General features: G+C 40.7%; 1 protein-coding gene across 1 annotated transcript in view; it reads right to left on the bottom strand.

Moving 5' to 3' along the window:
* The window catches only part of PDE3A (phosphodiesterase 3A), a 250,823-nt gene extending 244,123 nt beyond the window's left edge, over positions 1–6,700 (bottom strand). Inside the window, exon 1 of the mRNA XM_059682336.1 lies at positions 5,715–6,700. Within this exon, the coding sequence (XP_059538319.1) occupies positions 5,715–6,668 (954 nt within the window). The 5' untranslated portion in view covers positions 6,669–6,700. The remainder of the gene's footprint in view (positions 1–5,714) is intronic.
* Between the last annotated feature and the right edge of the window lie 8,570 nt (positions 6,701–15,270).

Raw genomic sequence — 15,270 nt, 5'->3', positions numbered from 1 at the left:
CCCTTTAAAAAAATATCACCGATAGTAAAAGGTATCTATAATAATATTTATAATAATAAAAGCATGATATGCTAATTAGACCAGACATCCTTCCGGTTACCTTCCAGACAAAGCCGAGGCTGTGAGGGAAGCCTGTGCCGGCAGCCAGGGGAAAGAAGGCCTAGTCTTGTACAAATTTCATGCATCGGGCCTTTAGTATATAATAATTACTAAAAGCATTTACATTTCTATGTAAAGAAAATAATGTTCATTTGACTATTAACAGAGCATATCTTTAGGTACAAGAATATGGAGATAACTGAACCTTCTGGAGTTCATTCTGAACTACCGGATAGAGCTTTACGGAAAGCATAAATGTAGAAAAATATATAAATTAAGTTTTCAATCTCATATATTTGAGGTTTGTCATAGAAGCTATAATTATAAATATCACACAAAGAAGAGGAAGGAGAAAGACTTCATGGAATAGGAGACACCAGGCCAACTAAATAAATAATTCATAAATGTAAAGGGTTATGCCTACTTTTGCAAAGCTGAAGAAACCTGCCCTGTGCAAGGCACTGCCTCAGTGTGTCAGAATCTCTTAAGATTCCACCTGATACAATAGTTGCATTGATTACCTTCATCCATGAGATTATGTCTCTCAAAAAATAAGGTCTTCTGAAAAATACAACTCCTACCATAAACCCAAGATAAACTCATTTTTTGATGGATTGAACAACACAAGTTTTCAATGAGGTCTACAGACATTCTACTGGGCTGTTACTGGCACAAACCATATTAACTGAAAATCTTATTATATATAGGCATATTTCTCATTTTGAGGCCCATACACATTTTGCTCCAACATAATAAATAAAACTTATTTAACACTGAAGTGAAATTAAATGTGGTCAAGCCTTTATTCAACTAGAGTCCTGAAGAGATTATTCTCAGAACTGTATTCCTAATAGAATACAACAAATTCACACAAATGTCACTGCAGATATAATGAATGTTTTTTCATGCCAGTGTCACTCACCCTGGCCTGCCTGCACCCCCTCCCCCAGGCTTTTCAAAATGTATTTCATACACAGAGTCACTGTTCTGGTTGTTTATTTAATTAACATGACAGCCCAGCATACACAGCATTTCTTTCAGTTCTACAGTTTTAACTTTTTACACTTTAGACTCAATACAGAAAGAGTAAAATTACTGTTTGACTGCTTCCAACCTCTGTGAATTTATATAGATTCACTAACTATTTCTGTCAGTTAAAACGGTTTTTCAGTGTGCTTTAAATATCTGTATTCACAAAGTAAAATCACAATTTTGTCCCCACACACACACACAAATTCTTTTCCCTCACCTTTCCCAAGGGATAAGAAAATCTTGTTTTTCCTTTTTAATGTTTTCAGAAGTTGACATTAATTAATTTTAATTCTGTCAGCAGGTCATAAATAATCTATATTGTTCTTTGTATCAGCTGAGCTGTACTACTGTACATATTCTATCTAATCATACAATTAATTAAAAACCCATGATTGCTTCTGAAATGTATTCAATTTAGAATATATATTTTACTAAAATGTATTTAGGAATTTAAAGGATAATATATTCTATACTTTCAGAAGAAATACTTCAATATTTCATAACTGTACTATAAACACAAGTACGAATACTTTTCACCAAAGACATAATGAGGCCTACCATCAAAAAACATACCTATTCCTCCTATTTTTGTTTTATTGTTTTTGGTGTTTATTTTTATGCTTAGAATATCTTTCTTGGTAGGGGGGTAAGAGATCAACTGAAGGACTTGTATGCATGCATATAAGCATAACCAATGGACATAAGACACTGGGGGATAGGGGAGTCTAGGGGACTGTCTAGGGCGGGGGGATAAAATAGATACATATGTAATACCCTTTGTAATACTTTAAGCAATAAAAAAAAATAATTAAAAAAAAGAAAAAAAAAGAATATCTTTCTTATGTCAATGATGAAAAACTTGATTCCACCTTTGATAACCAACCACCAAACTCCATTACATTTCTGCTTACAACAATCCTTTTTTGCCAGAGATGTTTAACTGAGAGGTTTTGGGAAATAATTTTTATTTTTAATTACATAATATATAGCAAATAGCTGCACATTTCTGATTGATATTATATCCATCACAAAAAATTGTAATTAAATGGTATAAATGCATTAATGAAGAGAGCTATTTGTCTTGTGTTTATTTTATGTGAAGCCATTGGCAACATTATTAAACTCTTCTTAACACGTAATGAATAAAATGGCACTGGTTTAGAATCTTTCAAAAATGTACCTGTAAAGTGGTCACTGTAATTAGAGAGGAATGACTAGGCAACTGTGTCCTTTGATGTATAAAAGACTAGAGATACACCCCTTCAAATACAATTTCCAAATGGTAAAAACTGCATAATTAAAATTTCATGTTGAAATGTATTATACTTATCAATCATATATTATCTAATCATACAAGACATTCTAGGTACCTCTATATTCCGGTTTTGGTGGGTATAGGGGTAACTTGAAAGAGACATGCCTGCTCTTGAATGTGAACATCCGCTTAGAAAAGATACATACACCTTAAGGGAAACCTCTGCCTTCTTAATGCTGCCAAACAAAAAAGTACTGTTGGACACACTGATCTACAAAATCATCCTCAGTCCTGAACTAAAAGCCCCGCAAATGTTACAAACTTTGTCTGTTCTTTACTGAGGGTAAAGACACCTTCACTTGCATTCAGACACAGCCAGTGCTGGGTAAATTCAGTGAGTGTGATTAGACCTGTGTCTCCTTTCTTTGCTTGAAGTCATCTTTATCATCAGAACTGTAAAACTCAATCCCATGGGTAATATTCAATCTATAGACAAGTATGATTCAGGAAGGGAAAAAGGAAGGACAGGAGGGAGGGAGGGAGGGAGGGAAGGAAATATATCTGTCAGTTGGTTTGTCTTATGAGAATTTTATCACCTATTCTCCTTGACCTTTCAGAATTGAGTCATTGAAGAGAGATAGTTCATAAGCAGGTGGCTACGATCATTCATATGCAGAAGAAAAGGCTGAAATTCTCTCACCTTTAAACCTCCCAGTGAGCAAAGTCCAAATACATTCTCAAGAGGCCTCTGCGAGACTCTGCGCTTTGTCTTTAGACCTGTACTTAAAATCCACTTGTTGCCTGAGTATTGTCTTGAATTGAAGAGTAGACATTCTTTCAGAAAAGGAACTCCTAATCAGGTAGCATTCGGGTGAGTGTTATACATGGGTTTGATAATTACTTTGGTTGCTGAAAAAGTGTGCAGAGGACAGTGGTACACTTTGCACCCTTACCCAGAAGTTTGTTTCCTTGTGATAAAACAGATAAGCCATTTCCTACATGGCTCCTGAACTTTTCACAGTTATGCTAATGTATGAGATATTGCCCTCTTTCAGAAGATATTGTTCCACGTTAGTTGCCACCCACTCTCAGCAGCAACTTTAATGGGTCATATATATATATAAACTAGTCTTCAGTAACACGTACACACTCATCCATGCCCTCATTAAAATGTCAAGATCTAAACTTCTGCTAAATGTAGCCTTGTTTTTCCATCAACCATCAGAAATGAAGTCTCTCCCTTTCGAATATTCTTCATAAACACAACCCTTAAAAACATAGTAACCAAAGAAAATGGCCAAAATAGATTACGAATATGGGTTTTCAACAGCATTAATCAGCAAAATATTTAAAAATGCAATGCTCGGTTATTTTCTTATAACTTTGCAGATTATTCAAATTTTCCATGTATCAATTCAAACCAGAGTAAACCAATGCAAATCTGTCTGGGGGTTAAATAACACCGCTGGCTAATTCATCTAAACACCTTCTTATCTTAAATTCACCCTAAACTCTTTAAGTTCTAAAAGTTAAGGTGGAATTTCAGAAATTTAATTTTAGAGGTTGAATTATACAAATCTGAAGTTGAGTTATTTATGATTAAATCATGGATTTGCCTTGGAAATTACGGTTCAATTTTGCAGCGATCAGATCACATTTCCCTATAACTCAAAGAAAAGTATGCTCTAAACATATTTAAAGTAGTAGTATTTTCATTTAAAGAACATTCTCTCCTATAACATGGGGAAAAAATGTGCTTTCCTGCTAATTGGTTTAAATTATCTTAAATGTAGCTTACTTTATTCTGGTGATTTCAAAATTTTTACCAAAACTAAGTATCAGTCAGTGCCCTGTTTTTAACTTGACTCTTAAAGCTGCACTTTTAAAACTTCACTCTTATGTTTAAACCCACAAAATATTTGCTTTATCTAAACAAAAAAAGCTAAATAAGTACATTTGTTTTAAAATAAACACAGGGGCTATGATGCTGGCATCCATTCTGCTAAATAATGTCAAACAATCACATTCTGTGTAATCAACTCCATTTCAGAAACAAACTAGCCACCCACACCATATGGTGACTGCTATTTCTTAGAAATATCTAAATGATTATCCACAGAATAACCTAAAAAGACAATGCTTACTATATCCTAGGATGTCCTCTCCCACCCTAACATTGCCCTAATAGTGCCATAAGTAGGCACACATTTAAATGGGAAAAGTGTAAATTTCCACTTGCTGTTCATAACCAGCTTCCACCACCCTGCGCCCCAAGTGTCAAGTCTGCTTGGAATAGAGAAGTGAACACATAAGTATTCCTTTTCACATACAATTTGAATTTTAAATTAGATTTGTGGGTTTTTTATGTCCATTATAGCAACTATATTCCATGATAAAAAGGAGATTCATCTCCCAAATTCTCTGAAATTTGTCTAAGGACAACTTCACTCACAATTCTGGATTCCTCCTCTTCCTCCTTTCTGAAAGATTTATATCACCAGCAATCTTAGAAATGTCCTCCTGAATTAGTTTCCCAAATAACCTGTATACATCTATTTGAATTTCTAAATACCCACTTAAGTATGTAGGTACGGAAGAGAAATGTTGTTTTTTAGTTGACACTAACAGCACAGTTCACGATTTTGATAAGTTCTGAAGATCAGATATATTGATTGTTCCCAAATATTGAAGTTTATAATTATGCTACAAAACACATTAGCATGTAATAGCATATGTCCCCAAATTACATCGAAAAACAAACTGGGCACCACCAGACGCAGTCTCTTCAAGTAAAACTTACTGCAAAACCAGTGTGTGTGTCAATACCTCACCTTCAAACACTCCTTGATTTACTTTAGAATCTTTCTCTGCCGACTTCCATAAATGTTTACCTGTCACTGCAGAATTAAAAATTTTATGAAAATAAATAGAAGGAAATCTAGTAAAAATCCACGTGCTGAAAAAAATCGCCCACTGCTGAAATACTGAACTTAATTAGAAAATTCCTGCTAAAGTAGGAAAGCGTGAGAGTACTTAAAAGTGTAGGGAAGCCATACACCAGGTGTGGCAGATCTAAAAAGCTGGCCCAGCTGGGGAAGACCCTGCGAACGCCATCTGGTTTTATCACCTATTCGTATTCTTGTTGTCCAGGTTATAAAAGACTGTCTGCGAGGGGGAGTAAAAGTCGCCACTCTTCTCTGTCTTAAGTTCAACCACTTTTCTAGGCTCTCTCTCCTTTGGTTCCCAGCGCTGGGATTCCCTCCACTTCGCGCCTTCCCAAACGTTTCAAGTTTCCCCGAGAGGCGAGAGGGGGCCCGCCAGTGCTTACCTGTTCCCTTGGTATGCACGGCAGGGACGTCCTCCGATGGGACTTGCTGCCGCAGCCCGACATCTCGGCGGACACCACGGAGCTGGATCGCCTCCTCCTCTTGAACACCGGGATCTCTTCTTTGGTCCCAGCAATCAGCTGGGACGCAAGCTGCTCCCTCGTGGCCGCTCCCGCGGATTGCGGCAAGATTTGCTCCACGTACCTGGCCAGGAGTAGCCCCAGCACGCCGGCCAAGTACGCCAGGTAAGGTCTCCAGGCGACCTTGAACCTCTCCAAGGAAATGAGGGACACGACCCTGACCGCGCTAGTCAAGGCGATCATGAGGACGCCCAGCCTCAGCCTCAGCACCAGCCATGTCGCGGCGGCCAAGCAGCTGAGCACCACCCCCGCGGCGGGGAGCGAGAGTAAGTGATCTTCCCCGACGCCCAGCCCGATCTGGACGAGCGCTTCCCCCCCGCAGCAGGCGGCCAGCAGCGCGACGGCCAGAGGCAGGCGCACCCCGGCGCGCAGGAGGTACAAGCCCATCCAGAAGAAGGCACACAGGAGACTGAAGAGCAGCGCCGTGGGCTGCAGCCAGGGGCTGAGCGGCGCGCCGCCCCCGGGAGCACCTCCCCGAGGCCCCGGGAAGACGCCCCCTTCTGCTCCTGGGGCCGCTTCCTCCTCCTCCTCCGCCGCCGCCGCCTCCTGACTCGGCTCCAGGTCACAGCCGCTCTCCCCGCGGACCAGCCTCACCAGCAGCGCCAGCAGGAAGGACAGGGACCCCGCGCACAGCGCGGAGGAAAGTTTCCGCGAGCGCCCGAGCGGCCGCGGCACCAGGTCTCCCCAGCAGCTGCGGCAGCGGGAGTCCCGGGGCGATGCGGGGCCCGCGCGCCCTGGGCCAGCCGCGGGGGTTGGACTCACCCCGCCGGGGCCCGGCTTGTCATTGATTCGGGCGGCCTCGGCGGGGACTGCCATGGTGCGTCCTCTCCACGGACTCTCCACCGCCCCCGGCCCCTCCCGCGCGCCCACTCCGACACACGCACACACACACTCCCTCTCTCTTCCCAGTCCCACCCTCGGGATCCCTCCTTCTCTCCCAGGCCCGCGAGCCACTGAAAGTTTCAGCTTTCGAATAACTCCTGGAGAATACTGGATGCTCCAAGGAGACTCTCGCCTTCAAGTTGAAAGCTAGCACCGCCAGAAACACACTTCCTCCTCTTCTCTCTTTGAAACGCGCTTAAAAACTCTCCGTTCCACCCCCACCCCGACTGATACCCTCCGGGGTCTCTGTCCACTTCAGGATTTTAAAGGTCGCCCGACGCTTCGGGCGCCAGGGGGCCGCAGACGCCGGAGGAGCCGGGGGCGAAGGGCAGGCTCCGGGCCATCCCGGGCGCAGCTCAGCGCGGCGCTGCAGCGCGCCCGGCCCGCGGCAGATGGAGGTCCCCCTTCTCTTCCTTCCTGCAGCTCTTTCTCTATCACTCTCTCTTTCTCCTCGGCCGATCCTCCCCGGCACGGCCCCAGGAAGCGAACCGCCATTCCCCGGGGCCGAAAGCCAAGCCTCCCCTGCGTCTGTCGGTCCCGTTCATGGCAAAGGGTGGAAAAAAGGTTAAGAGGGATGAGAAATAACCAAGAAGTTGCTGAGCCCCGTCGGAGAGAGACGCAGTTCAAAAGACGAGCGGCTGCCGCCGCCAGAGAAGGGAGGGAGGGAGGGAGGGAGGGAGAGCGAGTTGGAGAGGAAGGGAGGGTGGGAGGAAAGGAAGGTGAGAGGGAGAAGGAGATTTTCTCTCTCCCCACACCCCCTCTTTGCAGTGCGTAGTCGGTGGTAATTTGCAGTTTTGCAGAGGGAAAGGAATGAAGATCACTGGTTAAAACTGGATAAAAGAGCAGGCAACTGGAGTGATCGACAATTCCTCTTTCTTTCTTTAAGGCAACTCCCTAGGAAAGCTTTCCCAGCCTTGCTCCCGCCCCCTTCCCCGAAGGAGGCGCTGCTCTCAGCTCCCTCTCCTTCACCAGGAGCCGGCCGCACCTCCGGCACCCCGGAGAAAGGGTTGCCGACGGGGGTCCACCGCCCAGCTCGCTGCAACAGCGGCTCTCGGGGTGCTGGTTCTGCGGCTGGCCCTCAGGCTGAGCTTTCCTGGAAAAGGAGGGTTGTGCGTGGCTACTTGGCAGGCGAAGGGAATCAACATACTTCCTAGTGTCATTAAAAATGACAGCTGCATCTCCTGTCTGAGTGATTCAAAGATGCTAGTAGGTTCTCAAGTCAGTTACAATAGCTCCAAGGTTTTGGGGTTTTTTTGTCTTTCAACAGAGAACCTAAACCTGTCCTGATGGTTTAAATTCCCGAAAATGTCAGCAAGTTACCTAGACCATAGTAGCATTATTAAAGAGAAGGGGGAGGGGCATCCATATTTTAAAAATGGTTACTTTAAAAAAATCTAGGAGTATCGGTCAACAGTTGTTGGTGGTGGATGGTAAATTGCCCTGAGATTAAGTGACCCTAGCTTCCAGAGGGTTTACAAAGTTAGGAAGCCCGAATAGAAAGTAATAGAAAGCAACCTCAAGGGGAATTGGTGAGGACAGGCAGGTTAACACTAGGAAAGATTTGAGAAGACTGTGTAGTGTTGTGAAATACTATGTCTACCATGAAGAAAGTTTATGAGAAAAAAATCAGACTCTAGTCATTAATGTTTAGAGGTTGTACTGTTCATGTACTGTGGTAATGTAGTATTGAGAAACTTAAAGGAAATTCTTTTTTTTTTTTAATATATTTTATTGATTTTTTACAGAGAGGAAGGGAGAGAGATAGAGAGCCAGAAACATCGATGAGAGAGAAACATCGATCAGCTGCCTCCTGCACACCCCCTACTGGGGGATGTGCCCGCAACCCAGGTACATGCCCTTGACCGGAATCGAACCTGGGACCTTTCAGTCCGCAGGCCGACGCTCTATCCACTGAGCCAAACCGGTTTCGGCGAGAAACTTAAAGGAAATTTTAAAGCTAACTTTTTTGCAGATTATGAAAAATAATTCAATGTCTGTTCAACAGACTTTTAAAAATCCACCAATATCGGGGGCTAGTTTCATTTTACACTTAGAACAAGAATGTGAGAGTCCACTCCTGTTCATTTTTAATGACTACTTTACCGATGTCATTTGCCCTCAATAATAACAATGTCAATAAGAATCCAATTTTGTCTTAATTGTCTTGACATTCCAGGTTAAAGAGTATTTATAGCCTGGAGTATTTGGATAATTGGTTTAACATGCCACCATATATATATATATATATATATATATATATATATATATATATATATATATATATATATATATATATTTTATGTAGAAATGAGTCCATTTAAAGAAAAGCCAAGGAAGATTATTGAGATAAAATTAATTCTCAGGAGTAGGGGAGAAGATGGCTTAAACTTAGCTTCATGGGAAATAGCCTGCTCTAGTTAGAGGCAGATATTAATATTAATATTACGACACAAACGGATATGAGGAGCTGTGATGATACAGCTTATCCCTTCAGATGCCCAGAATTGGGCTACCACATGGAGAACAAGTTGGGCAGCTAGTCAATGGCAGTGAGCACCATCTGTTTAATAATTAAGGTAACAGGAGCAGCAATGTCTTTGCCAAAGACAAATGAGCCCCCTAGCATGCACACGTACTTTTTTGAGTTTCCTTTTTAGACATTTGATTCATATGCCAGAGCCTACCTGGGACACTTCAGAGTGAAAACAAAATCTCTATCCTATATAATAAAAGGCTAATATGCAAATTGTCCTTTCGATCAGGAGTTCGACCAGGGGGTGGGGCTGGATGGCCAACTGCCCATGGCCCCTCCCCCCGGCCAGCCCACCAGATTGGCCCTGATCAGCCCCAATTGGCCACATGGGGGGGTGGGGGCAGCCAGACCCCACCAGTGCATGAATTTGTGCACCGGGCCTCTCGTTATTTTATAAAGTCCTAAGTTAAAGACAATCTCCACATGTTTTTACATATAATTGGTCCAGTGGCCAGATTCCTCAAAATCTTATATAGAAGTCTCTGTTGCCCAGAGTAGACCAATAGGTAAAATCAGGCAAACAAAATGTTGCTTTTTAAATAATGGCTATATAAATTACTCATTTGTAAGAGAAATATACATTTTAGAAACTGCATTAATTCTCAGGTGAAAGTCCACAATCCACAGCAGTTTTCTGGTAAGAACAGGGAAAAGGCAGTTTAAACATATGCACCTGAGTAGCAAGTTAGCTGAGAAAGCCAGAATTAGGAGATGTCTGAATGTAAATTACTAACTAAAGACTCATACCTCACATCATAATATATGATATAGTCTCCAGTTACAGGGGCAAAGGCCATTTACTAAAGAGGCAAGAAATCATGAACCATGAAAGCTGGGGAACAGAGTACCTGAGTCAAACAAAAGAACATGAATGCATTTATTGTATATCTGTTTATTGATATTTATACATTTATTGGGTATCTGCTACATAAAAATAGCAAAATATAATAAATAGTATGAGTAATAAGAGCTTTAAAATTGCTTGTATTACTATTTAAAGAGTGCTATTATAATAAACTAGAGGCCCGATGCATGAATTCATGCACAGCTGAGGTCCCTCAGCCTGGCTGGTGATCGAGGCCTAGCAGGGGGCTGGCCGGCCAGAGGGAGGGACCCCAGGAGGTTGGCTGGCCAGCCCGCCCCCCCCATTGGGACCTATGGGAGGGGTAGGGGGGAGGGGCCGTGAGCGGTTGGCTGTGGGAGTGCACTGACCACCAGGGGGCAGCTCCCGCATTGAGCGTCTGTCCCTGGTGGTCAGTGCGCATCATAGCGACTGGTGGACCAGTTGCTCCGGTCATTCAGTCATAGCAGTCACTTAGGCTTTTATATATATAGATTATTTGAATTCTCTGCTTACCACCATCAGCATGGCAAGTTTAATGAACTTTTTCTGGGGTGATTCAGCCTTAAAATGTGTCAGATCCTGTCGAGTAAGACTACCTCCATGTTCTGCGTGGAGTAGGGTTCAGTATCTGAAAGAGGAGCCGCACAACAAATGAGAGAAAAAGACACGAGATAATTTTGCAATATTGGGGGACCAGGCGGGCAAGTCCCGAAGGACTTCCACCACTGCTCAGGCTGCTCCAATCTTTTATTGATCTGGAGTTGCCCTTAGGGTAAGGAGGTTTCAATGACACACAGATCAGCAGACAATTTCCAGGAATAGACAAAGTATCTGATTAGCTCATCAATAGATTTCCGGGAGTAGGCAGAGTATCTGATTAACAATAATCAACAAGGATCTACATAAGTATCTAAGGAATTAAGGGAACTAAGGTGGGGATGCTTCAACTATTATTACCTAAATTAACTGGGTGGTTCCTAGATTAACTGGGTGGTGCACAGTTCTGACCTTTGCTAGAACTTCAAAGGTTACTAGCTTTTGGGGGGGCCTCTGTCTAAACTCAGCTAGTGAAGACAATGCATGGACTCCGGCAAGATCCATCATTATGAATAGTAATATTTAATTGTATCGATAGAAGTAAATGGTGGTGAAAGGATGGGGGTTGGACTGAACGTGAACTTATTTCTGTTCAGTAATAATTACTTTAAAAATAATACTAATCTCAAAATAGAAACTATGTTGGCCAATGCCTGAGAGTAATAAAGATTTGCTCTTGTGTCTTATTTTTTAAGAGCCAGACAATGATAGTATACAAAATCAAACAAATTAAATATCTTGTTGTTGGGGGGAAAGGTGGGCAAGGAAGCATGCGATATGGGAAGAGTTGGTGAGAATTTTCAATAACATCATCTTCATGAATGATTTACAGCCCATATATACCATAGTCAACAAAAATGGGCCTCTATTAATAGAACACCTCGAGTGCTATTTCATGAAGAGAAATGAATTTTACTAAAATATAAAAGGAATAAGTAATAGTATTTTTAAAATATCTACTTGGGGGGGGGGGGAGAAGTAGAAGAACGAAAATACAGTGCCTGCCAAGTAAATTACTGATAAATTGTCTAAGACCCAGCTCTTACTGATTGCATGAGCAAATATCAGTTGCTCAGTTCTACAGCTGCTACTAATGTGTGGACCATTCTAAAATATTGTAACTTAAGGATGATTTGTGTTTTCAATTAGAGCATATTTATAGAGACACATTTGAGGGTTACTTGATAGAGAGGAAAGTGCAACGGTACACTATTTCTTTTGAGATTCCAACACCACTAAACTTTAAGTTAGTTTTTATTTCACCATCCGAAATGATAATAGCACCAAAACTATTACTTGCTGTGCATGTGCTAGCAGGATGCCAGGATAAAATTTATATGTAGCCCAGAAACATCTTTGATCTATAAAATTAATCCTCTTTTATATGAAACCTACCAGTGTATCTAAAGGTTAATCAAGTGTTTTAAGCTTCCTTATCATCTTGGAGGAAATTACCCTCAGCTCAATGTCTAGAATGAATAAATTAATGAAAGGAGAGATTAAAAAAAAAAAAGAAAGAAAAAATGTGGATAATTTAGTCATTGAACGCCTATCCCGAATAACCCAGCACCTACTGCTCGTTTCCTTTAAAACTAACCTAAGGAGAAAGTACATTTAAAAATAGAATAGCCCTAGCCAGTTTGTCTCAGTGGATAGAGCATTGCCCTGCAGACTGAAGGGTCCCAGGTTCGATTCTGGTCAAGGGCATGTACCTTGATTGTGGGCACATCCCCAGCAAAGGGTGTGCAGGAGGCAGCTGATCGATGTTTCTCTCTCATGGATGTTTCTAACTCTCTATCCCCTCTCCCTTCCTCTCTGTAAAAATAAATAAATTAATTAATTAATTAATTAAATTAAATATATTAAATAAATAAATAAATAAAAATAGAATAAAATTATAAAGTGGATTCAAAATTTACTCATAAAAATATATATAATTTTGCAAATATTCTAATAAAACATTTATAGCAAGTTTTGTCATTTTTAAATAAATTTATATTTATTTAAGCTTCATAATATACGTGATATCAATGGAACATATTATCATCCCTATTTTACACAAAGGGAAAAAAATATAAGACCCAGAGGGATGAATTTGCTCATAAAACAGCAAAGACAACAGAATTCAACTCTCCTGTTTCCTGATTCCAGGACTGGTTATTAATTAATACAAAATATCATTCCCCAATATAATTTGACTCTAAAAGAATTTAGAAGTCACCTTCTGTCTTTGACCTGATCAACATTCTTACAGCTTAAAAATTTTGGAAATTCCACTACATGTAAAAAATTTTAACTGAAGTATAATTCACATACCATAAAAATATACCTCTTTAAATTAAGTGTAAAATTCAGTGGTTTTCAGTGTATTCACCAAGTTATGCAACCATCACTACTATTGAATTCCAGAGCATTTTCATGGAAACTCTATTCCCATTAGTAGTCACTCCTCATTCCCCAGTCCCTCCAGCCCTAGGCAACTACTAATCTACTTTCCATCTCTATGGATTTACTTGTGCTGAACATTCCATATAAATGAAACCATATAATATATGGCCTTTTGTGTCTGACTCCTTCCATTTCGCATGTTTTCAGTGTTCATCCATTTTTAAGCAAGTGTCAATACTCATTTCTTTCTATGGTTTAATAATACTCCATTGAATGGATATAGCATTATGAGTTCTTTATATATTCTGGAAACAACTACCTATCAAAGATGATTTGCAAATGTTGTCTCCCATTCTATGGGTTGTCTTGACACTTTCTTGATGAAATAGTTTAAAGCATAAAATTTTAAGTTTTCATGAAAGTCAATTTTTATATATATATAAATTGACTTTCATGAAATCTTTATATATATATATATATATATATATACACACACACTGAGAGGCCAGATTATTATGAACACCTGACGTTTGTAGGCAAATTAGCTATAATTTCGCTCTGAAGTTGCTAGAGGACAAGACCAAATAGGGAAGCAGGTTGTTTACCACAACAGAAGTGATATTTTTCTGATGATATGGGTAAACAACGCGATTTAACAGCCTTTGAACGTAGTGTGTGTGTGTACATATGTGTGTGTGTGTGTGTGTGTATATATATATATATATATGTACACACATACATATATATGTATATATTAAAAGAAAAAAGAATTTTTTCTTTTCTTTTGTTTCTTGTGCTTTTGGTATTATATCTAAGAAACCATTGTAAAAATTCAAGGACTTGAAGATTTCATCTTGTTTTCTTCTAAGCACTTTGTAGTTTTAGTTCTTACATTTTGGTTATTGATGCATTTTGAATTAATTTTTGCATATGGTGTGAAGTTGGGGTCCAATTTTTTTCTTTTGTATGTGGATGTCTAGCTATTCTAACACAATTTGTTGCAAGATTATTTTTTTCCACCCTGGCTGGTGAGGATTAACAAAAAGAAAGATTATTTTTCCTAATAAATTTAATAATTTAATAAGCCAAATTTACCAAAAGACAGATAAGAGAGTACTTAATCTTAGAAACCTTCCCCATTATATAGCAACTAGAGGCCCAGTGCACAAATTCATGCACTAGTGGGGTCCCTCAACCTGGCCTGCACCCTCTTGCAATCCAGGACCCCTCAGGCCAAAACCAGCAGTCCGACATCCCCCCCCCCCCCCAGGGATGTAGTAGTGCATGAAGCAGCAGGTGGCCAGGGAGGAGCGTGAGCTTGCTCAGTAGTGCTGTTGTGGAGGTAGGAGAGGCTCGGGCTGCTGCAGCTGCACTTGCCAGCTGTGAGCCCAGCATCTGGCACCTATTGGTCAGCTGAGCGGCACTCCCACTGGGGAGTGCACTGACTAGCAGGGGGCAGTTCCTGCTTTGAGCGTCTACCCCCTGGTGGTCAGTGCATGTCATAGCAACCAGTCAACCAGTCATTTGGTCGTTTTGTTGCTTAGGCTTTTCTATATATAGATTATATCGAAATAAAACTGGGGGGGGGGGGGGCGGAGCACTGGAAAAAAAAATCTTCCTCTTCTCACATATATTTCCCAGTTCTGTTTTTGGAGAAATGTAAAATATGATGTTGCTACTTTTTATAAATAGAGACACTTAAAATATTTGAAATCTTTATGAAGCCTTATTTACTTCAAGGCTTTTAGTTGTTATATAATGGGGAAGGTTTCTAAGATTAATTCCCAGTTCGTAGAACAATTTATTTGCCAACGTGAATTTTGGTCCTTCAATATCCTTGTAGCTTTCATGCCTGCTTGTCAGCACCATTCTGGAATGCTGACTTTTGCTGATGCAGAAGAGAGCAAAACTATTGCATTACTTCCTATGATCATGGATACATATTTATATAAATGGAATCCTAAAACTCTGTTCACTGTGTGTTTCCATGTTGCTGTTGCTCAAAATTGTAGGAAAAGGGCAGACCACTCCAGATTGCTATGTGGCAGGTTTAATAAGGGAGGAAACTTACATACACGGCTTCTCTTGAGCGGCCAGAATGGTAAAATTTATTACAGAGGACTTGACTGAATTCAGTCATGTATACCATCCAGATGACCTCAACAACACTTTGT

This window comes from Myotis daubentonii, chromosome 2 (assembly GCF_963259705.1).
Source record: "Myotis daubentonii chromosome 2, mMyoDau2.1, whole genome shotgun sequence".
Lineage (NCBI taxonomy): Eukaryota > Metazoa > Chordata > Mammalia > Chiroptera > Vespertilionidae > Myotis > Myotis daubentonii.
The sequence above is the reverse complement of the archived record's forward strand: the minus strand, read 5'-3'. Positions and strand labels throughout refer to the sequence as shown.